The sequence below is a fragment of the Meles meles genome, chromosome 14, assembly GCF_922984935.1.
Source record: "Meles meles chromosome 14, mMelMel3.1 paternal haplotype, whole genome shotgun sequence".
Lineage (NCBI taxonomy): Eukaryota > Metazoa > Chordata > Mammalia > Carnivora > Mustelidae > Meles > Meles meles.
Genome location: NC_060079.1, coordinates 27,281,901 through 27,309,852, shown reverse-complemented (window position 1 = coordinate 27,309,852; position 27,952 = coordinate 27,281,901). Strand labels below are relative to the sequence as shown.

The following is a 27,952-nucleotide window of genomic DNA, read 5'->3' as shown; positions in this document are numbered from 1 at the left end:
CCGTACAATATACAGTCTTATTGAATGTTTAATTTGTATCTTTGTGAACTAGATGAATACACTGATCTTGATGAGCCCTGAGTAACTGATGGACATGCTGAATCTATACTGCACACCTGAAACTAATACAGCCCTCTGTTAACTACATGGAATGAAAACTTAAAAAGTGTATAATCTTGGGGCGCCTGGGTGGCTCAGTGGGTTAAAGCCTCTGCCTTCGGCTCAGGTCATGATCCCAGGGTCCTGGGATGGAGCCCCACATCGGGCTCTCTGCTCGGCAGGGAGCCTGCTTCCTCCTCTCTCTGCCTGCCTGCCTCTCTGCCTACTTGTGATCTCTCTCTGTCTGTCAAATAAATAAATAAAATCTTTTTAAAAAAAAAAAGTGTATAATCTTCATGCTTCTCCAACAGAAAAATCTTTTTAAAATAATCAGACTTCATCTATGAGGTTTCAAAAGTTTATTCATTAAGTTCTTATAAAGGAACACAATAGGGTACTTACAGAAACTGGTTACTATTCTTGGTGAGCTCACCAAACTAAATTTCTCCATGTAACTGAAGGAAACACTGTGTTAACAGTAACATATGAAACAACTTTCCTTATATAGCTGTTTTCAGATTGAATCTTATTATTTAATTCTTGTCTCTTGGGAGATTCCCGAAATCAAGGTCCACAAATGTTTGGCTGCATAGATAAGAAATTTCAGTGGAATGGGTTTAGGAAATCTGGCCTCTAATCTTAGCTGTCTCACAAATAAATGTGTAATGATGGGGAATTTACTTAACCTTTCTGAGCCTACTTCTTTAATTAACAACACATAGTTATCAAATGCCCATTAAAAGCCAAGTAGTTGCTAAACACTTAGAGATCTAACAGTGAACGTAATGAAGACAGTCCATGCTTTCACAGACTTCAAGTCTGGCAAAGTGAGGGGTTTAGGCTAAATTACTTCTAAAACCTGTTCCTGACTTAGCATTCTATGATTAAAATGGGATTATACTCATATATTCTGTGGTTTGAGGTTAATACAACAATGATTTTCAAATGACCCTGACAAAGCTGTGAAGTATTAAATATTTCCCATATGAACACTGGTAAGATAACCTTTAAATCATAAGCAGGTTTTACATATTTATCCATAAAGTGATTCAACTACGGAATAATACATTTTTAGCACTATGAAATCAATGTCTTGAAATCATTTTTCCCTTTCAATAATCTTGAGCAAATTTTATATAATCTTGAAAAAATTCTCTTATCTGAAGTTTTTCATGCGTTCAGGTATTTTGCATGATGTCTGATGTGATCAGTAATAAAGGTTGCAATGAAGTAGTAGCTATGATCATAACCCTAGAAGACAAAAGAGAGAAATGGTAAGATATTTACCAATCAGAGACATCGATATTAAGGATATTAAATATATCTCTCATGTCACTTAATTTTCTTGTAAATCCTGAAATTATTACAGCATGAAGAAGGTTTATAATCAAAATCAAGCTTATAAGTACTTGTACTTCAACATTTTCACTGAACACTAAAAGAACAGCAAAAACAGGAAGAAAAAACACGGCATAGCCTAGTTTCTAGATGCTGCCACTAATATGCAAAGAGAGGAAATAACACATTAGCTAAATGTACAGTATAAACAGGTGATCAATAAGAAATAAAAGAATTTAAAGAAGTCAGGAACATAGGCAAGAGGTTTCAGCTCACAGAAGAAACACACTAACATCAGTAAGATGGAAAATATTACAATACAAAAGAAGCACGTAAAGACAATACAGAGAAAGAGCAAAAAACCACCAAAATGGTTAAACATTGTTTGGGAAGTCAAACACAGCCATCATAAGTCTAGTTAGGAATTTCACCTCCTACACAAGAAAAGCATATCACATCTTTATTCAAGGAAAAAGGAATAATTCATCAAACCCTGACATCCCTTAGCAATAAACCACACTGGGTAAAGTCAGTAAACTATTTTGAAAACTATTCTGAAACAGAGAGGAAATGTAATAAACACATCTTATGCTATCTGGTTAATAAAAACCACATCTAGATAAATGGAGAGGAGATGCTTCCTTGGGGCGTCCTCTGAGTATAAGACACTTTAAAAGGAAAAAAAAAATGAAGGTGGGAAGAACCTAAAGGGGTTAAACTCCAGGTAATTTGGGGGCGGCCTCCTTTCCAAAACACAATGAAATGTGGATTCTGCCCCAACATCTGTGCACGACAGTCCCTAACGTGACCGAGTCTGCTAACCTTACATAGTTTCACAGAAGTTTAATGTAGTGCACAGTTTCAGGCACACAAGGGATAGCTACGACTATTCTAGTTGATTATTTATTATTGTTATTTTATTAGAGAAGTCCCAGGGAAAAACAAAGTTATAATTTTGAGCTCTCAGGAGTGTACTGCAAGATTATGGTATATTTTATCTAAAATACAAAGCCAATGTCTGTAACTTCCAGAGTGATATTTAACAGAAGATCCACTTTTACGAGAAAATAGAAAATGGCCTATCCCAACATACCGAGAAAGATTTTGTTTTTAAGAGAGCGAGCATGCGTTACATGAGCAGGGGGTGGGGCAAAGGGGGAGAGGGGGAGAGGGAGAGAGAGAGAGAGAGCGCGAGCACGCTCAGATTTCCCACTGAGCACAGTGCCCACTGGGGGCTTGACCTCTCAATCCTGAGATCATGACCCGAGCTGAAATCAGCGTCAGACGCCCAACTGACTGAGCCACCGAGGCAACCCAAGATTTTTTTTTAAATGTGAACTTAAAGGCAGGAGAACACATTAAACTACTGGCATAAAAGATGCCGAAAAATTTGAGCTAATTTTGTCATTCTTGATTGGTTCTCCTGTTCTATTTATTGATATTATTACATGGGTTAAGGTCCTTTCACTGACTTCTTTGAGTTGGTATGCTATGTTTGCTAAGCAGCTCGTGCAATTCCATAGATTCACTGACCCTTGAAGGAGCCTTGGTTTTGTCTTGTACCTCCCACTTTAAATGGAAAAATCATCAGTAGCGAACTCTCTTATAGAGTATAAAAATAAATGAACACATTCTTTCATTCTTCCCTCAGCTCTCAAAAAAGCAGCAGTGCCCCAGCAGTATGATGAACGCTTATTCTAACAAGCCATGCTTGCCCCCACATTTTCTAGACCAAGTTAGAAAAGCTCAGATGTAAATCCCTGGGTTATTTAGTTTCTTCAGGATACAAAGAAGACCCCTGAAAGGTGCTCACTTGTTTATTTCATAAGCACATCCTGAAAGTCCGTGCTGGGTAACTGCGCTAAGCAGGAGCACACAGGGACACGAGATCCCTGCACTTCTAGAATTCTCATCCACGTTCTTACTATTCTCTAACATGTACTGCAGAGGCCAAAACAGCCTCTGAGTCTTCGAAAAGGGCTTGAGACTTGAAGAGGTGGGATAGCCTTGCTTCAGTGTTGTTTCTGGAAGTTTCTGTCAGGTCACTGAAATCTCTTCCTCACAATGTAACTTCAATTAACTGGAAATAAGACACATGAGGTTTTGAAGTAAGATCTGATCATTGAATGCTATCAGAATTCTGCTGTCTAGTGCTTTTTCAATTTAGGTTTGCTGAGGCCAAAACAGGAAAAGAAACATTCTATGAGGTAACAGACCAAATATCCCTATGCACCACACTTATCACTCAATTATTTTTCGGACAGTAGAGTATAAAAATAGATGCTGAGCATTTAACACCAAAAAGAGGTCAATGAATAAAGTTGGGTAATCATGTACGTGATTGTAATAATTCTCGATCTTCCTCCTTAGTTCCCATATAGCCCGTTTTTCTCAGTCTACTTAATGCTTCACTGCTCCCATTTCTTTTTTTTAAAGATTTTATTTATTTATTTGACAGAGATCACAGTAGGCAGAGGGGCAGGCAGAGAGCTGAGGGGGAAGCAGGCCCCCTGCAAGCAAGGAGTCCGATGTGAGGCTCGATCCCACGACCCTGGGATCATGACCTGAGCCGAAGGCAGAGGCTTTAACCCACTGAGCCACCCAGGCACCCCCACTGCTCCCATTTCATAAGGAAAAACAGTTCTATTATACTTATACGCCAATGATATGGCAGATACGACTCTCAGACCTGAGGTCACTTGAAGTCAGTCAAAGTTGGTCTGACAAACTTAAAGGCAGCCTCTCCGGAGCCATGCCCAGTCATGTCTACTCAGTTGCTCATTCAATTACAACAAGCCTAAACATCGTCTTCGGACTGTGTGGTTTGCTCTTAGCCTGTCCTTGCCGGAAAGAAAGTGAACAACAAATTGTGTCTGAGCTAAAGATTGTGGCTGGTAATTTCAATACTTTGCCACTTTTTTTTTAGAACTGAATGTTTTGTCTTGACTCATTAAATACACCCAACTGTGTTTTTTTAGTTGCTTAGGATGTAAGCATTTCAGATATAAGTAAGTTGATTTATTTTGTTTCCCTCTAAGAATTTCATCAGTATTTTACTTCGATGCAGTTTTTATAACAAACTCCAGAGATCTTTCAGTCTTTGCTGGCAGGCTAAAACTTGATTGTTGGTAGTAACAACAGAATTTCCTGGCACCGCCTCAGGGGAAGAAGAGGCATCCAACACTGCTGGTGCCAAGAGATGATTCGGAAAGAAACACGGTTTATTACATTACTTATAGCTATCGTTAATGTAGTTAAACACACTACTTCCTCATCAAATTCGTATTTGGATTTCTCAAAGTTGGTTATTAACTGAAAACATGTAATTCTGGTAAGTGTTTAAATTAACCTAAGAAAATACGATTACTTAAAGATGGACACTCAGAGAAAACAAGATAAACTTAATATATTGGTTTTTGACATACTTTCCCACATGATCTATATATACACACATATACATGTAAATATTATACATACATGTAAATATATATGTAAATAAATATATCATATATGTATATTATTTACATGATCAAAATATTAGGGGAATTACAAAAACAGGGAGACTGCTGTGATTTGTTGTATAAGTTAGATCGCAGATTATACACGAATTCTCCTTGTGTTAGCTAATTCCATCCCTGTGCTCCTCAGGAACACTGCTTCATCTTGCTTGGGAATGGTTAGACCGATCACAGGAGGACGTGCATTTCCATTCAAATGATCTTGCTTCCAATTCTGGTTCTACTGTAAACTAGCTGTGTGACCTTAGATACATTAATACTTTTCTGAGCCTATAAAATACATAGACAGGAGCCATATATGCAAACCTACCGCAAACATCACACTTAATGGGGAAACACTGAAAGCCTTTCCTCTAAGATCAGGAACAAGACAAGGTGCCACTTTTGCTACTTCTGTTCAACATAGTACTAGAAGTCCTAGTTAGAACAAAGGGGCAAGAAAAAGACATGAAAGCATACAATCTGGAAACATAAAATCATCTCTGTTCATAGGTGATATGATCTTATATGCAGAAAACCCTGAGGAATCCAAAGTAGTAAGGTACAAAAGCAACACACAAAAATCAGCCACATTTTTTACACACTAACAATGAACAATCTAAAAAGAAAATTATGAAAACAACTGTATCATTCCACTTATATGAGATACTTAGAGTAGTCAGATTTACAGAGAAAGTGAAATGATGGTTGCCAGAGGCTGGAGGCAGGAAGAAGAAATAGAAATTAGTGTTTACAGGTATAAAGTTTCAATTTTACAAAATAAAAAGTTATGAAGATGGATGGTGGTGATGGCTGAACATTATGAATATATTTAGTAGCACAGATGTGTACATTTAAAAATAGTTAAGATGGAGGGGCACCTGGGGGGCTCAAGGAACTAACTCTTGATTTCTGCTCAGGTCTTGATTTCAGGATCCTGGGATGGAGCCCTGTGGGGTCTGTGCTCAGAGGGGAGTCTGTTTGAGGATTTTCCCTGTCCCTCTCTCCTTGCCCCTCCCCCTGCTCGTGCTCTTTCCTCACCCCCAAATAAATATACAAAACCCCTTTTTAAAAAAAAGCTAAGGTGGTAAATTTTATGTATAGAATTCTGACACAATAAAAATGTTGAGGAAAAAAAAACAAACAAAAACCCCAGATAGACAGGACAGCAATGGTCGCTCATTTGGTCCCATAAGGATAAAATGAGCTAAGCTGTGAAAACGTTTTGTAAACCGAAATGTACCACACTACACACTAACCTAGATTTAGCTGGACATTTATCATCATAATTATACATTTTAGATCAATGTGCCTGACACAGTACCGTAGAACATGAATAAAATGTTTTTTTAAAATCATAATCATTTGTAATTTATAGTGTTCACTTTTTCATCCTGAAATATTGTTTATATTATATTCCAAAGCTTGTGAATAAGGAATTTTAAAAAACTAAAAGTAGAATTTCTTTAATTTAACAATCAGCATTGAGGTACGTGAGTAGTAGAGAGTCAAGAGTCTTTTAGTCAAAGAAAACTTGCAAACCAATTGAAATTCAGTAATTATTCTTAAACCACAAAAAATGCCAAGTAGTGCAATGGATAGATTAGCAACTAACTCAAACAGTATAAAGTGCCTAAGTGTTTGTGAGACAAACAGTTCACAGCTCCTGAAGCTAAGATGTGTATATAAAGTGAAGAGTAATTAAGATAGAAGCTTTTACTTGTTATTTACTGTGTAAAGAGCTCTGTGTCAAGACAGACAGCCAGTAAGGCTGCACTTGAAGTCGTATTCAAGCATGAAGCTTCTTGTTCTTTACTGGTTCTATGGTAGGACAAAAAATTATAAATACTTTTCACTTCTGAAGGCTTTCCTCTTTCTGTGGGATGTGATCATAAGTTAATAAGAAGGCTTTCACTTTAAGTGTCTTGTTATAATTAAAAAATTCCTTACTAGAGATAGCTTTTCAAATTCTGAAACATAAAGTATTATGGAATCTTGCTTATTTATTTATTTCGAAAAAGAGAGTGAGTGAGTGTGGGAAGGGGGGTGCAAAGAAGAGGGAGAATCTCAAGCAGACTTGGAGCTGAGCACCAGCCAGACATGGGGCTCGATGTCACAACCCTGAGATCATGACCTGAGCTGAAATCCAGACTCAGATGCTTAACTGACTGAGCCACCCAGGCACCCCTGGAATTCTGCCTTATAGTTACTTAGAACAAGCTGAGGTTTCCTAGTACTTGCCTCTTGTAGTCTAAAAACAACAGGGACTTTCTTTTCCGTACAGGCAGCTATGAAGTTATCAGGTAGTAACTGTCCATCTGTAAGGAACTGGTCATCTTTCCCTTGATCAATCAGTATGTCCAGCTGAGAACCTGGGTAGGACTTCACAAGGTGGGTAGCATCATAAGCCTAGAAAAAGAAAAATACAGAAAAATAAATTTGAAAGTGCCAAGAAAGATGTTCTTCAAAATAGACTGCAGTAAAACCAAATAGAAATTTAATGTTATTTAAGCTCTAAGGATGATTAAATCTGAAAAAAGCTTTTTTGTTGTCTTGCCTGGTTTTTATTTATAAGGTCTTCAGAAATCTATGCCCCACTTATAGCCTCTTTTTTACTCCAATCAGTCCTGGGCCAGTGACAAGAATTCTGTATCTCAGCACTCTTCACAGAATAGAGTTTTTTCTTCTAAACCTTTGAGGTTCTTAATCACCTCTCCACTCCAAAAAAAACCAAACAAACAAAAAAAACAAAAACAAAATCGTAATTTTTTATCTTTATAAATCCCTCCACAAATTGACTATTTCTTCTAACTTCCTTATATCTTTTTCTATTTCCAGATATTTCCTATTTCAAATAAATAGTCTATTTTGCTGCCTCTTCTTTTTGGCTCTAGTTCCAGACTTAAATACATGCAGCCTTCTCTTCTGTGGTCTGCTGAACAGCACCAAATGTCTGCTATCTCGGTGAGCTTTCAGGAAGATTTAATTTAAATAATCTGAATCATATAAACAGCCCCTCACATTTGTTATCTGAGGAGCTACCACGAGATACAAGTGTATATTTTACCATCCATCTTGAAGTATTCTTATTAATATATATTCAGTAGCCATAACTTCTATGCACCAAATAAGACAGACAAAACCCCAGATTTCCCTTCTAAAGTATCCTGTTTTTTAAGACTTGCTTTCTTTAATCTTATAAGGAGACAATGGAAGGGGATCTATAAAGTCCAACTCGTGCTAAGTTCCGTGCATTCATACTTCTGCATGGCCTCCTTATTCTAACAGTAAATTAAATGATAGCCTAAATGCAACATAATTAAGATGGTAAAATCGACTGTCCCTTAGAGAAAAATTATATAATTAGATTCCTTTATAGGTTACCTGTGCCTCTATCTCTCCCCTCCTTTCTTCCGACCAGTTCATCTTTTTCTTTTTTTTTTTTTTTTAAAGGTTTATTTATTATTTGACAGAGAGAGTGAGAGAAGAGAGAAAGTTCAAGCAGAGGGACAGAGAGAATCCCAAGAATACTTCCTGCCGAGTGGGGAACCCAATGCAGAACTCTACCCACAATCCATGAGATCATGACCTGAGCTGAAATCACAAGTCGAACGCCTGACTGAGCCACCCAGCGACCCCACCAGTTGGTCTTTTACCCAACTCCTATCAGAACCTAAGCCCCATGTGGATGAGAAAAGTTATCACCTTCATGACCTAAGATCACAAACTCCACATAGGCTCTGCACAGTGGCAAGGACCCCAAACACCCAAGTACATGCACTGTCAACTCACAAACTACCTAACAGTAATCACTTCCTGCATTCTTCCACTATAATACAAATCTAAGCCTAAACAAAACAGCATTCTAGTCTGGTGACTAAAGATTAACCCTCCAATTTGTTAGAATTTCAATGACCCATCTTAAATAAAATTAGGATCCATGTGTGAATGACCCTGAACACACAACAGTAGGACAAAAAAGCTTTTTTCTTCCCTCCACTCAAGTATTTTCTACTTGTTAACATGCAGATGATGAATGGATGCATTTGCAAAACATTCAAACTCTTGGCGACGTTTGCAAATAGCTTATTTCTGCACGAAAGTCAAACAGGTCTCCAGAGAAAGAGTCATTTTTAAATTTTCATTTTGAAGCATCTGGTCCCCTGCTTGAAAAAGCAATCTTGAAATTGGGAATGTGCACATAAATATATATCACACAATATCTATTTTTAAAGACTTTAAAGCCTGGAATTTAAAATCCAAATCTGAGACATGCTGGATTTTGAAAGAGTATGTGAAATAATTAAAAGGCTAGGACTCATGCTTCCTGTGTACATGGTTAATAAGAGGCAAATTCTAAAGTCAGCAATAAAATGTGGTATTTTCTGGTAATGTTAATTTAGAAACAAACAAACATTAATCGCTCACAGAAAAAAGAATGTAGTTTCAGAACATCCACCACAATTCAATACAACTAGAAAACAGGGCGTTTTGTGTTGACATTGTTCTACATATATGCTTTTGTTAATTATTTTAGCTCTGGATCTTTCACTGAGTTAGGAATATAACGTCTGTGGTGTGTAGCTTTTTCACAAATTTGAAAACCTAAGAATGAGTATGAAGACAGCCATCCCAGTACCTACCTTCCATTTATTTTGATCTGTTCCCAAATATCCACTAAAGGCCTTTTTGCCCCAAGGACAGAGCACTGGGTTGCAAATGGGAGCAAATGCCGACACAGACTTCAGAAAGAAAGGAAATTTAAAAACTGGTTATATTTTGTTAAAAAAAAAAAAATAGAACAAACATTTGCAACTTACTTAAAAACTCAGAAGTTCATCTGCAACTTGCTTATAAACTCTGATTTGCCATGAAAACTTCCCTGTGAACAATTTTCTGTTGGCTAAATGAAGCACTGAGATTGCACGCCTCTCTGTTATACAGCTTGTTGTGTGTTCTGTTAAAAGAGCTAATTAACCATATGTGCCAACAGACTGTAAAGCAATACCTTACATTTTTATTAAATAAGGCACAAACACAAGTTTGTATTTTTTCTACTCACTTTTTCCACTTAAAATTAATGAGTAGTACTACATAACTGTTTATAACCACCTTTGTGAACATGTATTAAATCAGACACACATTATTTCTCCTAAGCAGGGCCAAGGAAGCACTGAGCAAAGCCCTTAAATGTTTGTTCTATGCAGTCCTGTTTTTCACCGGGTAAGTGGCAGAGATGGAACCGTTCAGTTTCAGAGTGCTTACCAAAGTATGTGTTTATCAATGTCTACTACCTTTTTTAAAGGACAAAAACCAACCGAATCTGATTTTCTCCCTTGGATATAATAAACTAAATGCCTTATGTACAAAAAATAGAAAATAAGGCCTTAATTGAAAAACCTACTGTCAAGACATGAATTTGCTCAACTTTATAATAATGCCTACTAAGAGAAAAATATCTGGTGCCACAACAAGAAACTGCTATAAGAAATATTGTCGGGGCGCCTGGGTGGCTCAGTGGGTTAAAACCTCTGCCTTTCGCTCAGGTCATGATCCCAGCGTCCTGGAATCGAGCCCCGCATCGGGCTCTCTGCTTGGCGGGGAGCCTGCTTCCTCTTCTCTCTCTCTCTGCCTGCCTCTCTCCCTACTTGTGATCTTTATCTGTCAAATAAATAAATAAAATCTTAAAAAAAAAAAAAAAAAGAAATATTGTCATTTCTCAAGGACACACCTGAAATGGCTAAGACATTCTTTCTAAGGGAAGGAAATGCATTAAAGAAATCTTGGGCTATCTGATAGCCCTGGGATGTTAAAGACAGAAGCAATCCTGAGTTTATCACTATTTCATCGTTTCCTTTTTCAACATGATTGTAGGCAGCCCTGCCCAGGAGGACATTTTACATATGGTGGTTATTCCAACTTGGCTTCTCTAAACAACAAAAAATAAAGCTACACAGTTTCAAATAAATGAATGGAAAGACTGATTGTTATTTTTCAGTTAAGCTGCAATCCAATTTTCATCAGAGGCAATGAGAAAAGAGAATACTTAAACTGTTAAAAATCATGAATATCTTCTTCTACCTCAGAAAATCAAAGTAAACTTTATGAAAAAAAAAAAAAAAAAAAGCCTAGAAGACTACAGTTTGAATAGAAACAATAAAAATTGTTTTATCATATTTCTAGTAGACTAACTGGATAGAATTCCTATACTTCTGATTCTGGAGCATAGAATTGTGTGGTCAAATTTTATACTCTTCCCCTACAGCCCCTTGAAACTCCCAATGCTAGAAAAGTTTAGTCCCAGTACTATAACATCTTAATTTCACTCTTTGAAAGTTCCTGACTTGTATTACTCAAGAGAAATACTTGTCACTGAGAGCTTTGGTAATCTTACTTTGTACTTTCCAGGATTCTTCAACGCACAAATCAGAGCTCCATGGCCTCCCATGGAGTGGCCAAAAATAGACATCCTTTGGGGGTCCACTGGAAAATTGGCATTTATGAGCCGGGGAAGCTGGAGAGAATTTAATAGTGTGACAAAACGTATAAAAGAAACAAGTTTAAACTTTTTCAAAGTCATACAAAATAATTACACAATTAACACTTCCAAATCACAGTCTCAAAATACTATGAGCAAATAAAGATGAAAAAAAAATCTCAGATAGAGAAGGATTATTAACGTATCACTGGAAAAAAGGAATCCTCATAAAGGAAATTAAAGAGGATGATGCAGAAAGAGCCTTTAAAAATGTCTTAACTTTTGGTCTAGTAATTTCACTTCTTGGCATCTATTCTAAGGGAAAAGTCCTTAGGGAAAAAGAATTATACATACATACATACTTACATACATATATACATACATACATATTCATAAAATTTATTGTGATAAGAAATATATGTAAATATGTAAACATTTGACATGTGACAGAATATTATGCAATTATTATGGCTATGATACGAATAGAGTACTCAAAATTATCTATTTAATACACCTGAAAAAAAGAACAAGATAAAAAAATTTTACAACTGTATGAAAAACTGGTCATACAAAAAAAAGCCTAGAATTTACCAAGACATAGTTATTATTTGGAGCATGGAATAATGGGTGATTAAAATTTTATATTATTGTTTCTGGGTTTTTATGGTATACATATTAATAATTAAAATAATAAAATATAGAAAAATGAATAAGGTGCACAAAAATATTATTAACAGAAGCAATATTTACCCTTACCCTTTCTAAGTAAGCCTTGGTTTATCAGTATAAAATATGTCGGAATAAACCAGCTGCCAGAGCTTTTTCATATATTGTTTTCTATGTATACTCTGGGTAGTGTACATAGGTATCAATATAATTATTACCCTCTTTAAAATTGTACTTAATATTAATTTAAACTGTTGTAAATAAGACTACCATACAAGGAAACTCTGGAATGTTCACTAAGATAATCAATAAATCTGTACCAGATAGATTCAACAGTACCATGCCCTGGTTTAAAATTCTCAGGACTAGAGGGACTTTGTGTCCCACACCAAACTACTGGCAACTGTGAGTTAATAAATAAAATGAAATTACCTCCTCGGTTACATAAGAGTACATTCTGTAGTGAGTTTTCCAAGGATCTTCAGTGGCATCCACATAAAATCCAGCACCGGTGCCGAAGTCCCAACTCTCATCTTCTCCTTTGATATTGCAGCCCCCTAGCAAGAACATATCCCGTGCTCTCATCTACTCCATAGTACTGACCCATGTTTAGTAACACTCTTTTAAATGAATCTGACAGTTCATTTGCATTTGAGCTGTTCACCAAATATTGCAGTTCCTTGCCTTTTGGGGCACATACACCCTGGCCCTCTAGTCCCTGAATGGGGCCATGTAACTAATTCTAGCCAATGAGGTGGGAGAGGGAATACCCTTCCAGGCCAGAGAATTCACTTTACTAAGGTCAGGCACACTGGCTTTCTTTGCGGATGAAGTGCCCTCTCATGTATTCTGAGTATTTGCTTCTTCACTGTTTACCTGTCGAAGGACTTACATCCTCTCTCTATTCTTCCAAAACTGTTGAAATTCCTTCTCTGAGGACCCTCCACTATTACCAAAACTTCTTTTCCCTTAGAAGGGAAGGGAGACAAGTGCTTGTGCTCAGATCACTATCTTGCACTGAAAACACTTCCTATGAACTTTGGAATCATTCCATTGTATTTCCCCTATTTATTCATCCCTCAGTGGGATTTTCTTATAATCTTTTAAAATTTATTAGGTTTTATTTTATATGCTTACAGGTGGTTAAAAAGCCAACTATTGGGACTATTAACAGAATTACAGTAATATGTAATTTCAGGAAAATGACCTCTTCATGATCTTCAAAATACACTCATCCACAAACATGGCATTTTTCCATTCACTAAAGTCTTCGTTTAGGATTGTTAGAAATTTTACATTTTTTTAAAAAAATAAATCTTCACATTTTACAAGTTTATTCCTAGGCATTTAATGTGTATATGTCCTGTGAAGGAAATGTACTACTTCCCAAGGCCGGCCACTTATCTTCCAGATAATTTTAGCTGTCATTTAATAAATTCTATTTCCTGAGACTTCCAGGGTCACAATGTAAGTTTTAACTCTCTGATGGATTGAGTTCTCAAATATTTGATAGATTCATCTCTCTAAGGTAAGCATGCTAGTTATTTATATTAAAACCAATACACATTAAACTGACAAGCAGATGAGAAAAGACTTTTTTTTTTTTTTTTTTAATATTTTATTTATTTGACAGAGAGAAATCAGAACTAGGCAGAGAGGCAGGCAGAGAGAGAGGAGGAAGCAGGCTTCCCGCTGAGCAGAGAGCCCGATGCGGGGCTCGATCCCAGGACCCCGGGATCATGACCTGAGCTGAAGGCAGAGGCTTAACCCACTGAGCCACCCAGGCGCCCAAGACTTAAATTTTATGCGACAAGAGAGTTAACCTATGGAACAGAAATATTTTTATGCGTTTTGGCACTAGTGTCAATATGATATATTAACTAAATTGCTCAGTCTCTGTTTTGCAGTGTCTTAATCTATAAAAAAGGAATAGCAAAAAAATTCTCTTAAGAGTGATGTCATGAGCAAGATTCACAGTGAGGAAAATATATAGCATGGTATTTTAGAGTATTGATATCACCTGAAAGATTAATAGAGATAGTAGCCAAAAAATAAAATAAACAAAAAATAAGGTAATATTACATTATACCACTTATGACTTATTCTGAAAGATCTGTATTTCTACAAAGGATCTCTGGACTGAGAATACTTACGAGGGCTGGTATCTGGAGCAATGATGATGAGGCCATGTTCGGAGGCAGCTTGCTGATAACCAGCCTTTGATATAAAATTTTGTTCTGTGCAAGTCAAACCTGAGGATCAGAAATAGTGTTATCTCATGCTACCCTGTGGATGGTTTATAAGATGTAACCCTTTTATAATACAGGAAAAGAAGTTCATTTGGTATTATTAAAACACTTTATTAAAAAATAATTCTAAAGGAGATGACTAAAATTCCCTTTCTCATAAAGTTTACAATAATATTAATCTAAGAAAACTGTCTTAGGTTAAATGATCCCGCAGCTGTCCTTTCAAAGTTACTCACTAAAGTTTCAATTATCGAAATCCTTAGGACTAGAGATATTTGGGAATTCAGAAATTTTCAAACTGTGGAATGGCAATATGGTGTAGAAGCCAATGTGCTCTCAACCCCAGTGGGGTGTTGTCAAACATGCTAATGAAACATGTCACTATTCCTGCATCGAAACATAAATATTCACGATAAGTCATCATAATACTGTAAATGACTCAATTTTTTTTTTTAATGTATGAGTAGTCCTCAGCAACAAAATTCAGCCTGATCATCTCTGTATTCCTTGCTGTTTTAAGGAGAAATGGTCACCACATACCTTCCTTAAATTTCCCAGCCGTTTCTGCCCTTTTCCCTAGGTATAGTCTTTTCATTCAAGTGATGGAAGAGATGACTGAATCCTCTCATTACAGAAGGGCCAAGAATAACTGGCAATAGATGGATGAGGTAAGCACCACATAACCCAACACCCTTTTTGCAGTGGCCAATGCTAAATATCCCCCTACATCTGATCAACAGTGACATCAAAGCTTACTAGTATGCATGATGCAGTATGAACTAACTATGGGACACTTATAGTTTCCATTTATCCCCTAGCGGCTGGCCAGGGGATAACGAAATGGTAGCTAGTGAAGACTAAATTAATACATGATTACAAGATACAAAGTTACAAGTATCACTGGATGAAGTGTTAATGGGAGTTCATGTTTAATGTTAGGACATACATACTTTCACGAGTGCTGGCAGGAGAACAAAGTCCTTGGTTGTCCACCATGTTCCTTCCTAGTACATCTTCCAGAGATACAATTGCCTCATCATGATGGAAAACTACCGCAAACACTGATAAAAGGTCAGTGGTCTTGATGACCTTAGTGTAAATGTATTCAGAGGCAAGGTAACAGGGTAACAAGAATGGGTTTTGGATTTCAGACAGGACCTGGTTCTAGAGATGTTACTTACTTATTGGCTAACCAAAATCAGGCAGGTAACTTGAATATTCCGAGCCTCAGTTCTTTCATTTGTAAAATGGGGATAATATTATTATGATTATCTCATAGCATGGCTGTGAGGACTAAATGTGATAATGTAAAAAGCCTTGAGTCTTGTCTCAGACCCAGTGCACAGTGTCTTACACTTGGGAAATGTAAATGTTTAGCAACCAGAGAAAAATTTGTCTTTTTTTTCTAGTCAAAAAACAAATTCTTTGATGAAGGTATTAGGAAATGAACTGCAGACTCATAGAAATGAAGATAATTTTACTAGCAGAATTACTCTCAAGAATATAAAGAGGGTTACTAATTAATATTAGTATTAGTATACTAATCTTTATCAACTAAGCTTACTTTATATGAAGAGCTTTGGGGATTTTTTGGCTAACAGCTTTATTGAGGTAGAATTCAGAAGCCACACTATTCACCCATGTGAAGTGTACAGCTGCATGACTGTTGGAATACTGACAATTATGGAACACTACCGCTATCTAATTTTAGAATATTTCTATCACCCCAAAAAGAAAACCCATACCCATCAGCTGTCACTTCCTATTTTCTCCTAATCCCTGCCTCCTCAGCCCTAGGTAATCAGTCTTTATGGATGCTTGTTCTGGACATTTCACATAAATGGAATTTAACACTATGTCATCTCTTGTGGATGGCTTCTTTCACCTAGCATGGTTTCAAGGTTCACCCATGAGGCATGCCGCAACTGTGAGGACTTCATTACTTTTTGTTGTTGAGCAGTAATTCCACTGTGTGGCTATACCACATGTAACTTATTTAGTTAGCTGACAGACCTTTGGTTTGTTTCCACTTTTTTGCTATTTTAAATAATGTATAATGTAATATATGGACATTTTTGTACAAGTTTTTATATGGACACATATTTTCAATTTTCTTGGGTATGTGGCTAATGAAGGGCTGTTCTGATGGTCAACTTGACTTGGGAGATGCAAACCATGCCATCATGACGATCTTTTAGAATTTCAGTTTGGAAGCTTTAATTCAGTTACCTTAGTAATTTTAGAAATATAACAATTGATGTCAGTCTCTCTGCCATTGTCTTCCTTCACCTTATCAGGAAATTAATATCCTGAAATTCTTTTGCCATTATTTCTCAAGTGAACAGTCTGACAACCTTAATTTTTTTTTTTTTTTTTAAGAAAATCAAGCCTTAGGTTCCAAGGTCTATGTTCTTCAGAATCTCACTATGGAAATTGTCCTGTCATGTGATATAAACAAACACAAATTCTGATTTTTACTCATAAAGCTCAGATGATAGATCTTATTACTCTAGTACCTCTTACACAGTATCCTGGTACTTCTGATCTAGGTTACTATACTTAGAGCCAGGAGAAAGGACTCCAGCAGCTGTCACCAGGAACCACATGCAAAAAGAACAGGGAGAAGATTATATACAGCGCTGGGCTGTAAGTCAGAAAACTTGTTCACTCTGTCACGTGATACTGGTCAATATATAAGTTCTCAGGGCCTATGAAACAGTTACCTATTCTACAGATTACATGACTTCGAAGGCCACCATCAGTTACACAATACTGTTTCTAAAACAAGCATGCACTTTTGTTCTTGTTGCTTTTGGCAATACCCAATGCTCTTCCTGCAAAACCAGTTTGTTTTTTTTAATCACAGAAGTGGGTTGTTGGTTACAATCAGATAGACACTCAATATTTACCTTTTGTTTATTTTTATTTTCTATTTTAAAAAAACTTTTACCTTTTAAAATGAAATATTTATTCTCATTTTAAATGACTGGTATTTGGGGCTTTTCCTTCGTAAAGCACACTTAAGAGAGGATTTATTAAAATCCAAGCTATAAGCAATTTTATTTTAAAGTAACAAAAATAGCACTCTATGACATAATTCGGTATCTATCAAGTCTCTCCTTATGTTTGCTTCTAAAGATAAAATGCCAAAAATGTTTTGTGAAAAAATTAGCAGATAGCTTCAAACTACTGGTGGCAAAACCTAACTCTCTCATAATTCATTCTACAGTTTTTAATATTCACCACTGATTAAGAAACTTTAGTGTTCTTCTGTGATTTTCCTGTTACCAGAGAAGATTGATGGAGTCCAATAAAAACATCCTAGAGAAGACTATAAGAAGTTACCGTCTATAGTTTCTAATTAGCGTATCATGGGTATTCTGTTTTTTTTTTTTTAAGATTTTATTTATTTATTTATTTGACAGACAGAGATTACAAGTAGGCAGAGAAGCAGGCGGAGAGAGAGGAGAAAGCTGGCTTTCCGCTGAGCAGAGAGCCCGATGCGGGGCTCGATCCCAGGACCCTGGGATCATGACCTAAGTTGAAGGCGGAAGCTTAACCCACTGAGCCACCCAGGAGCCCCGGGTATTCTGGTTTTACCTAATATTGTTCTATTTGAGTGGTAAAATCTCTACAAACTTCAGAAATTCTTAGGTAAGTACAAATTAACTATTCGAAGCTCTCGCTATTGAGTCCAGAGTTTTCCATTCTCTATTAAATTACTTGGTTTAATTTTAAAAGAAGTGAAATAAATATAATTCAGTAGGTCTGAAATTATTCTCAGGATAAAGTAAGAGTAGACTCTAAGTGGCTCCTAAAGTCTTTTACAAATGGCTCAGCAGGCACACCAGTAAGTCAAGATAAAAGAGTAAGATAAGGCCGTTAAAAAGAAAAAGGAACTACTTCCTAAAACTCAAAAGTGTAACACTTACCAGACAGCCAATACAGTGCAGGGCATTTTTCAGTTTCTGCCTTTGGTGGTAAGTAGATACCAAATTTCATTTTGCAGCTCAGTTCAACACTGTAATTTTAACAACCACAACAACAAAAAAAATCAGTGCCTCTCACTGGTTAAAGACAGAAACATAAAATAAGTGATTTAATGTCCAAAATCAGTAATTCCATCAACATTTAAGGAATATACCTTGGCCAAATTAGCATACTGATCTATTAACCAATTTGGGTCTTTGCTGTGCATGGCACATATCATTTGGGGGCGGTGGGGAGATAAATTAAAAGAACAAATGTAATACCCTCAATGTAGCACCAATATTACTAGAAGAGAAACTGCTTTTGTTTATAAAGAGATGTGTGAAATAACAAGGTTTTATAAAAAATAAATCCTAAAGATCTTATATCATATGTTTGTTTATGGGGACTGAAATGTACCATATCTTTAACTTGTTCTTTGCCATTAATATCTTACTATATCATTAATATCACAATGAGGTAATTTTAATAAAAACCACAGGCATTTTTCCATGTAAATAGTAATGTGTGTAACAATTATCTTCCATGGGTCTATTTAAGAAATCAAATAGATGGAAGCAGAATGAGAGATACTTAAAATTTTATCTTCTTGGTAGTTACCTGTCATGTTCAAAAACTTTCTGCAGCCCTTCAAAGCACTTGTTGCTGGAAATCTCCTTCAATGCCATTCTTCCTTTATTAGTAAAGATTAATCTCATTAATTTCTAGAATATTCGTTCCTGAAAAATTTGAAACAGAACTGTTTTCAGATGAATTATCCAACATACAACTGTTGTCACCGAGACTATTTTTTTCACTTGCAAATTTTCCCTGATAAATAACATTAAGAAACTGACTCACTTTTGTGTACACACTTATGCTTGTTATGCTTGTTATGCATTTTAGGAAACTTTAGTATGTCAATACTAATTTATCCAGTAGGGTAACTAGTTTTTTCTTTTTGTGGACTGCCCCAAATTCTTTTCAGAAAGAGGGAGAATATATACTAATTAACTACTTTAGCTCAGAAGATCAAAAATTGTTAATAGTTTACCAGTCAACTATAGCAAAGGAATCAAAGAACTGGTCTTACTCATTACAGCTGATTTGTTAAAACAGGAAGAAAATGATGTCACCATAATGATTTGGTAACAAGAAGTGGTAACATTTATTAAGCATTTACACTGTGATCACCATTTAGCTATATGTGCACCCAGATCAAATTCCTTGTGCTATGAGAGTGTTTCTGAGAAAGTGATGCCCAACTTTTAGGTCAACAACTCTCCTTTTAAAATGAACCAACAGGGGCGCCTGGGTGGCTCAGTGGGTTAAAGCCTCTGCCTTCGGCTCAGGTCATGATCCCAGGGTTCTGGGATCGAGCCCCACATCGGGCTCTCTGCTCTGCGGACAGCCTGCTTCCTCCTCTCTCTCTCTGCCTGCCTCTCTGCCTACTCGTGATCTCTGTCTGTCAAATAAATAAATAAAAAAATCTTTAAAAAAAATAAAATAAAATAAAATGAACCAACAAATAAAACATTGGTGAATTAAAAGTGCAGCTTATCGATGGGAGATTTTGAAGTCTGGTAATTCTTTTCTCTGAGACAAGTCTTTTAAATGTTCATAAATAATTTTAAAGGTAAATGTTAAAATACCACTCGTTATTAATTTTTAATAATATAAAAAAAGGTCAGTAAACTATCCTTACCAGAAGTGCCTGCTTAGCAAAGAAGAACCAGCTTGCTTCTGATGTGTATCCCTCAGGAAGGATTCCCTTCCCCTCCTTATTATAAACCAGTTAGCTGTACACACTAAACAGAAAAATCCTCAGACACTAGGGACAGGTATTACCACTCTCGTGGTCTTCTCTGGGAATAAGTTCCACATAATTTCTACTGACATTCTCAGTAACAGTATATTGACCAGTTGTGGTGTTAGGGTTACTCTAAAAAAATACATAAAAATAACCTTAAAAAGTTAATCTTGGGGCGCCTGGGTGGCTCAGTGGGTTAAAGCCTCTGCCTTCAGCTCAGATCATGGTCCCGGGGTCCTGGGATCCAGCCCCACATCGGGCTCTCTGCTCCGCGGGGAGCCTGCTTCCTCCTCTCTCTCTGCCTGCCTCTCTGCCTAGTTGTGATTTCTCTCTGTCAAGTAAATAAAAAATATTAAAAAAAGGGACGCCTGGGTGGCTCAGTTGGTTAAGCGGCTGCCTTCGGCTCAGGTCATGATCCCAGCGTCCTGGGATCGAGTCCCATATCGGGCTCCTTGCTCGGCAGGGAGCCTGCTTCTCCCTCTGCCTCCCTCTCTGCCTCCCTCTCTGCCTACTTGTGATCTCTCTCTCTCTGTCTCTCTCTCTCTGACAAATAAATAAATAAAATCTTTTAAAAAAAATTAAAAAAAAATCTTGGAAATATCTTTGTGAAATTCTAAATAAGATTGGTTTCAAGCCTACCTTTTAGTAATTTCCTCAGTAAATCTGAATACTAAATACTCAGTAAATCTAAATATTTAGCTTTGCACTGGAAAGCTGGGATTTGAGCCAAAAAGGCCTGACAACAGAGTCCCTACTTTTTACTGCTGTGCTCTCCTGATTCTTCAGAGGGTCTTTACATATTCCCTTTTTTAATGCTCTGAGATTGACTAAATTCATAGGATTAGGGTTTACGATTATAGAGAAATTACCTTCTATTCACAGGTTTATGCATTTAATCTGTAAGAGATCAATTCTTAACAAACTGCTTACAAAGGTTACTAATTATTATTAACTTCAGCTGTTCTTGCTCAAGATCCTGGCTTAAATAATTCACGTACACACACATGTAATTTTAACATACTTACATGAGACGAAGGAATAGAGTTTTTTTGCTAAATTAGTCTATAAGATGTCCTATTTTCTTAATTTTAGTAAGGGATATGTCTGCTTTCCCAAGCCATGGCACACTGAGTATATATATAGCACATAAGAGATAACTAATAATTATTTGTTGAATTAATGAATAATTTATTTTATTCACTTCTGACTACCAATTATGTTAAAGTTTTTTTTTAATATTTTATTTATTTATTTGACACACAGAGAGAGAAATCACAAGTAGGCAGAGAGGCAGGCAGAGAGAGAGGGGGAAGCAGGCTCCCTGCTGAGCGGAGAGCCCCACCTGGGACTCGATCCCAGGACCCTGAGATCACGGGCGCCTGGGTAGCTTGGTGGGTTAGGCCTCTGTGAAAGTTTTAAAAATCAGCTCGTCCTTCATCTTTTCTGTCCATACTTTGTTATTTATCTTTTTTAGTAAAGCACTAGTCTACTTCTTATACTTTTTTAATGTGTTTTAATTAAAATTCAAAATCAAATACTCCCCATTTGGTCAGAGAAAACCAATTTAAAATGCTGTGTTTTCAACTCATAGAACGAGCTGAAAAAAATGAAATAAAAGATTTTGAAGTTTTTTCCCTCTAACCACCCATTTTAGAAATGACCTTTGAGTTTAGCTGGAGCAAATAATCCTAAAATTTGTATGGAATCAGAAGAGACCCTGAATTGCTATGCAACTCTATGGTCAAATAATCTTCGACAAAACAGGAAAAAATATACAAATGTACATAAAGATAAACTCGAAATGGATAAAAGACCACAACGTGAGACAGGAATCCATCAGAATACTAGAGGAGAACATAGGCAGTAACCTCTTTGATATCAGCCACAGCAACTTCTTTCAAGATATGTCTCCAGGGGCGCCTGGGTGGCTCAGTGGGTTAAAGCCTCTGCCTTCGGCTCAGGTCATGATCCCAGGGTCCTGGGATCGAGCCCCACATCGGGCTCTCTGCTCTGTGGGGAGCCTGCTTCCTCCTCTCTCTCTCTGCCTGCCCCTCTGCCTCCTTGTGATCTCTGTCTGTCGGATAAATAAATAAAATCTTTAAAAAAAAAAAAAAAAAAAAGATATGTCTCCAAAGGCAAAGGAAACAAAAGCGAAAATGAACTTTTGGGACTTCATCAAGATCAAAAGCTTCTGCACAGCAAAGGAAACACTCAACAAAACAAAGAGGCAACCCACGGAATGGGAGAAGATATTTGCAAATGACAGTACAGACAAAAGGTTGATATCCAGGATCTATAAAGAACTCCTCAAACTCAACACACACAAAACAGATAATCATATCAAAAAATGGGCAGAAGATATGAACAGACACTTTTCCAATGAAGACATACAAATGGCTATCAGACACATGAAAAAATGTTCATCAACACTAGCCATCAGGGAGATTCAAATTAAAACTACATTGAGATACCACCTGACACCAGTTAGAATGGCCAAAATTAGCGAGACAGGAAACAATGTGTGTTGGAGAGGATGTGGAGAAAGGGGAACCCTCTTACACTGTTGGTGGGAATGCAAGTTAGTGCAGCCAGTTAGGAGAACAGTGTGGAGATTCCTCAAGAAATTAAGAATAGAGCTTCCCTATGACCCTGCAATTGCACTGCTGGGTATTTACCCCAAAGATTACAGATATAGTGAAAAGAAGAGCCATCTGTACCCCAATGTTTATTGCAGCAATGGCCACGGTTGCCAAACTGTGCAAAGAACCAAGATGCCCTTCAACGGATGAATGGATAAGGAAGATGTGGTCCATATACACAATGGAGTATTATGCCTCCATCAGAAAGGATGAATACCCAACTTTTGTAGCAACATGGATGGGACTGGAAGAGATTATTCTGAACGAAATAAGTCAAGCAGACAGAGTCAAGTATCATATGGTCTCACTTATTTGTGGAGCATAACAAAGAACACGGAGGACATGAGGAGATGGAGAGGAGAGGCAGTTGAGGGAAACTGGAAGGGGAGATGAGCCATGAGAGACTATGGACTCTGAAAAACAACCTGAGGGTTTTGAAGGGGCGGGGTGGGGGGGGTGGAGGGGGGAGGTTGAGGAACCAGGTGGTGGGTAATAGGGAGGGCACGTACTGCATGGAGCACTGGGTGTGGTGCAAAAACAATGAACACTGTTCCGCTGAAAATAAACAAATTAAAAAAAAAAATGACCTTTGATTACAAATCAAGAAAAAACTTACACACACTCAAAAAAATATGACATGAGCTAAAAACTAGATACACAATGATATATGAAATAACATACTAGGTGACTACATTCTTCATTCAAGTTTTTCTATGTGAAAAATAACATATTTTGAAGTGAGTTATTAGCTTTTTCATCCAACTGTCAAAGTAACAGCTAAGAAATAAAACTTAAATTTACCTGACCAATTGCTATTTGTTTTGCCTGCACCAAAGCATAGATGATCCTGAAAAAATAAAAAAAAGAAAGACCAAGTGGCGTATAAACAGGACATACTTTTCACAACACAGGTTACACAGACATGTGCAGGCCACAACACATTCTGAGCAGAGACATCTTCTTGTCTTTACCCTGGCTAAGGCAGCATGGCAAAAGCTGAGGGAACAGCATCACTCCATTATCTCAGTCCCTAATCTAACTACCTTGATACCTATTTTGCCACAAGGCAGGTCGTTCTGTCAAAAACTTCTGCTGGACTAAGGTCCTGGGATCCAGACCAGCGTGGGACTCTCTGCTCAGCCCAGCAGGGAGCCTGCTTCCCTTCCCCTCTCTGCCTGCCTGTCTGCCTACTTGTGACCTTTGTCTGTCAAATAAATAAATAAAATCTTAAAAAAAAAAAAGCAAGCTGCAGTTTTTTTTTTCCTTTTTAACTAAACAGAAAAAAAATTTTCAAGTGTCATTTGTTAGTATGAGATATAATCAACCGCTGAGGGGGAACAAAACAGGAGTGGGGGCTAGAAGAGTAGAGAGAAACAGGAAGCCTAGAGCTGTCTGGCTAAGACGTGCAGATGGAACAGGTCGTTCAGGGAGAAAAGAGGGAAAAGAAAAGGACTTCAGGACTGCCGGGCTGGCAGGCTAGAAAGGATGAACTGCTGAGAAAAATGAGAGGGCTTATGAACGACACTGAAGGGACTGCTGAGACACTGTAAGAAATAAATAGAAACTTAGTACATATGAAAGCCTGTCACTATCATTTGTCTGTCGGATGTCTTATTTCGGTTCTTGGATATTTTGTAGGAGAAATGGACTGAAAGAGTGGGGCAGAATAGCAAAACACCAAACAGATCCCTTTCCCAAGAAAAACCCCAAACAAAAACAAATAACAACTTCATAATGCTAGTGGGTGTTACACATTTTTTCTACAGAGTCAATGAAATGAACAGCAATTATTTTTCAGAGAAGAAAGGTTTTCTCAAGTGCACTGCCAAGCCAATCAGGTAAAAACCATTAAAGAGAAATCATCTTTATTCATGAAGCATTTATTCCCCCAGAAGGCCAACTTGTCAAAATCTTAGTTTTTCTTTTCTTTCTTTATTCAGGCTAAATGCCATCCTCTTCCAGAAATCTGTGTTCTCTATATACTCACCCATTCTTTTCTTCTTTTGATGAGCCCAGAAAGTGTCTATCTCTTCCTGTGTTCTGTTCCCATTCTTCCTGATTCCTTGGACTTTGACCCATTTCTTCACTTTCAGGGGTCTCCCACTCCACCAGCTCTTACAACCTACACAGTTCTCCCCAGCATCATCGGATTATGGCACTGCTGACTATCGCATCTCTGTTCAAATCCTCTCTTCAGAGAAAGCTTGCAATCTGGGTTCTTACACTCCTCCCCCTTCTCCTCCCATCTCCCTTTCCTTTTCTCTTTGCATGCACTCTTTCCCTAACTCCCACTCCCTATGTTTCAACCACATTTCCTAGGTGGAAGAACCGAAATCTACATCTCTAGACCTAATCATTCTCATGCATTAGTGCCAGAATTCAAGTGTCTTGCTACACCCTTCTACCAAGATATGCCACCAGCTAGTAAAACTCAACACATCTAAAATTAAGTGTGGGGGCAACTGGGTGGCTCAGTTGGCTGATTTCGGCTCTTCACTCTTTCAGCTGATTCATTCTTGATTTTGGCTCAGATCGTTATTTCGGGGTCCTGAGATCCATCCCCATGTAGGGCTCTGTGCTGGGCCTGGAACCTGCTTAATACGTTCTCTCTCCCTCCCCCCACCCTGCCTCTCAAAAAATAAAAATAAAAAATAAATTTAAAATTAAGTGTCTATATCCCACCTTCAAATCATTTTTTTTCCTGCCCCTTTCTTGCCTCTCTTTTCATCCATGCCTGTCTTGCCCAATCTATATGTAAAATCTCTTAAAGTTACCCCTGCTTTGAATTCCCACTGCCACCATGCTAATTATACAAAAGAAGCTAAAACTTCGGCTCCTACTTTGTTTGCTTCTTGTATGTCCCACTAAAATCAATCCTGCATGGAAGCTGAGGGCTTTAATACACATAAGCTTACTGTTTAATGGATACCTATACACATTACACATTCAGGCCTAATGTAGCCTACATGCAATTGTTAAGTCATTTTGATTTATTTTGATTTGATTTTTTAAAATTGTACTAAAAACATGTAACATAAAATTTACTGATCTAACCATTTTCAAGTATATAATTCAGTAGTGTTAAGTATATTGTCAATATTAAAAACATGGTTAGCTTGCCCACATCACCAGCAGAAGAGAAATCTTGGCCATCTCCAAGCTGTAGCTGCTGCTACAGGTGCAGAAGGAATCCCACTCACCTAGTGGTTTAAAATCACTAAGTCACCTAAATGAAATTTAATGTGAATGAAAGTCACTGAAATGAAAGATAACTAATTATAATTTTATTTCAGGTTTGATGCCATCAAAACTTCCTAAAATTGAGACTATGAAGAACTGACAGAAAGATAAAGATGAGAAAACTCCATATACACTTTGGTCACATTTTAACTGTGTCAAGCCAGTGTCTCTTTTCCTTTATAAAAATTCACATGGCTGGCCCATATAGAAATTTTTAATCCACCATGGAGGAAAAAAATATAGCACCCATGAATACCAAACACCTTAACTTGGCTTTCAAAATTGTCTCCAATGGTCCCACATTATTTTTCTGGCCCAACTTTCTAGTATCTTAAGTCACTCAAACTCAATTATGCAGAATTCGAAGATAGTCTGGATGTTTCTACTGAGTGGCTCTATTCAATGCCATGGTGTTAACAGTTTCAGAGTAGGTTCTAGAGCCAGACTCTCCAGTTTCAAATTCTGGCTTCACCACTACTACTACTACATGACTTTTGACAAGCTAGGTAATCTTTCTATGACTCATTCCCCATCTATAAAATGGGAATATAATCTGATAGAGTTGCTCCTGAGACTAAATGAGTTAATTCATTATCGATTATAACACTGCAAGCTACGCATACAAATATTAGTTGTAATTACTCCAGCAACCTCGAATGCCCCCCACAGTCCGCTCGGCGACGCCATCAGGCAGTGACCTCCACCCGCCACCAGAACTCGGACAGCATTTACAACACGAACAGACTAACAAAGCGCCTGCACGTGCGTCCGCAGGTGCGGGCTTCCCCGGTTCCCGGGCCCTGAAACGCGCTCCCGCAAGTGCTACTACCGCCCTGGGCTCTGTTTCTCACTAAACTGGGTACAGAGCTACTTCAAGCGGTGGCGATCGGGTCAAAGGGAGGGGCAATCTGTGCAAAATGGAAAGAGCTAAATAAACGTAGCGGGTTCGGAGCCCGCAGGCCCGAGAGCCCAGCGTTACACCAATGTGGAAGCTCACAGAAGGAAAGACATTCGGCCCGAGGCCTGCACTTGTAGCCAAGATCCTGGCCTCGCCGCCCAGCCCTTGGCCTCCAGCGTCCCTGGATCGCGATCGGGATCCGGCCGCAGTTCCAGCGATCGAGCCTGCTCTACTCGCCTCTGGCCTCAGCGTCTGCCCCGACCAGGCCCTGGCGGGTCCCGGGTGCAGCCAGAGCCGCAGACGAACCGAGGATACCCAGGGTTCTAGCCCGATAGAGTCCTACCTCGGCTACTGGTGGCAGCGGGAGAACAAGCGGCAGCCCGGCGGCGCGGAAAGGCAGGGCCTCATCATGGCCGCCGGGGGCCAACGTTTGGGGTTGCTCAGTCTCGACCCCGCCCTCACAAGGCCCGCCCACTTTCGGGTCCCACCCCCTGCGTCCCTCCCCCCGAGCCCCGCCCAGCCGCGGCTCCGCCCCCACGGCTCCATCCCCGTGGCTCCACCCTGCCTCACTAAACACTTCTTGGCCCAATCCTTTTAAGTTCCCCCTCTCCTTTTGGTGTGGACGTCCTTGTCAGGTACCAGCCAGCCAGCCCCCGCGGGCTCAGGCTCTTCCCAGAGGCCTGAGGTCTGGCCCCAGTTAAGTAGTGGAAAGCATTTCCAGGTAGTCTTTGAAGTTATTTATTTATTTATTTATTTTTACTTGATAGACAGAGATCTCAAGTAGGCAGAGAGGCAGGCAGAGAGAGAGGAGGAAGCAGGCTCCCTGCTGAGCGGAGAGCCCGATGTAGGGCTCGATCCCAGGACCCTGGGATCATGACCTGAGCCGAAGGCAGAGGCTTTAACCCACTGAGCCACCCAGGCGCCCCTATTTATTTTTTTTTTTTTTCATAGCAGATAACCACAAATTTAGCGGATTTTTTTTTTTATTATTTTACTTACTTATTTGTCAGAGAAAAAGGGAGAGAGAGCGTGAGTGAGCACAGGCAGACAGAGGCTCCCCGCCAATGCA

The 27,952-nt window shown here is 38.2% G+C and overlaps 1 protein-coding gene across 3 annotated transcripts; it reads right to left on the bottom strand.

The window, feature by feature from the left end:
* Positions 1 to 443: 443 nt before the first annotated feature.
* On the bottom strand, positions 444 to 27,326 carry ESD (esterase D). Of its 3 annotated transcripts, XM_045978275.1 has the most exons (10): positions 27,227 to 27,322; positions 23,547 to 23,592; positions 18,918 to 19,036; positions 18,260 to 18,348; positions 14,232 to 14,330; positions 12,511 to 12,635; positions 11,329 to 11,448; positions 9,578 to 9,676; positions 7,176 to 7,343; positions 444 to 1,350 (listed from the first exon to the last, which is right to left on the bottom strand). In XM_045978275.1, exons 3-10 carry the CDS (start codon positions 19,013 to 19,015, stop codon positions 1,270 to 1,272), a joined length of 879 nt encoding a protein of 292 aa, XP_045834231.1. In that variant the 5' UTR covers positions 19,016 to 19,036; positions 23,547 to 23,592; positions 27,227 to 27,322; the 3' UTR covers positions 444 to 1,269. The 3 variants fall into 3 exon arrangements, with proteins under 3 accessions (XP_045834231.1, XP_045834230.1, XP_045834232.1); XM_045978274.1 differs by lacking the exon at positions 23,547 to 23,592 and having other exon boundaries at positions 27,227 to 27,326; XM_045978276.1 differs by lacking the exons at positions 23,547 to 23,592; positions 27,227 to 27,322 and adding an exon at positions 24,733 to 24,860.
* Between the last annotated feature and the right edge of the window lie 626 nt (positions 27,327 to 27,952).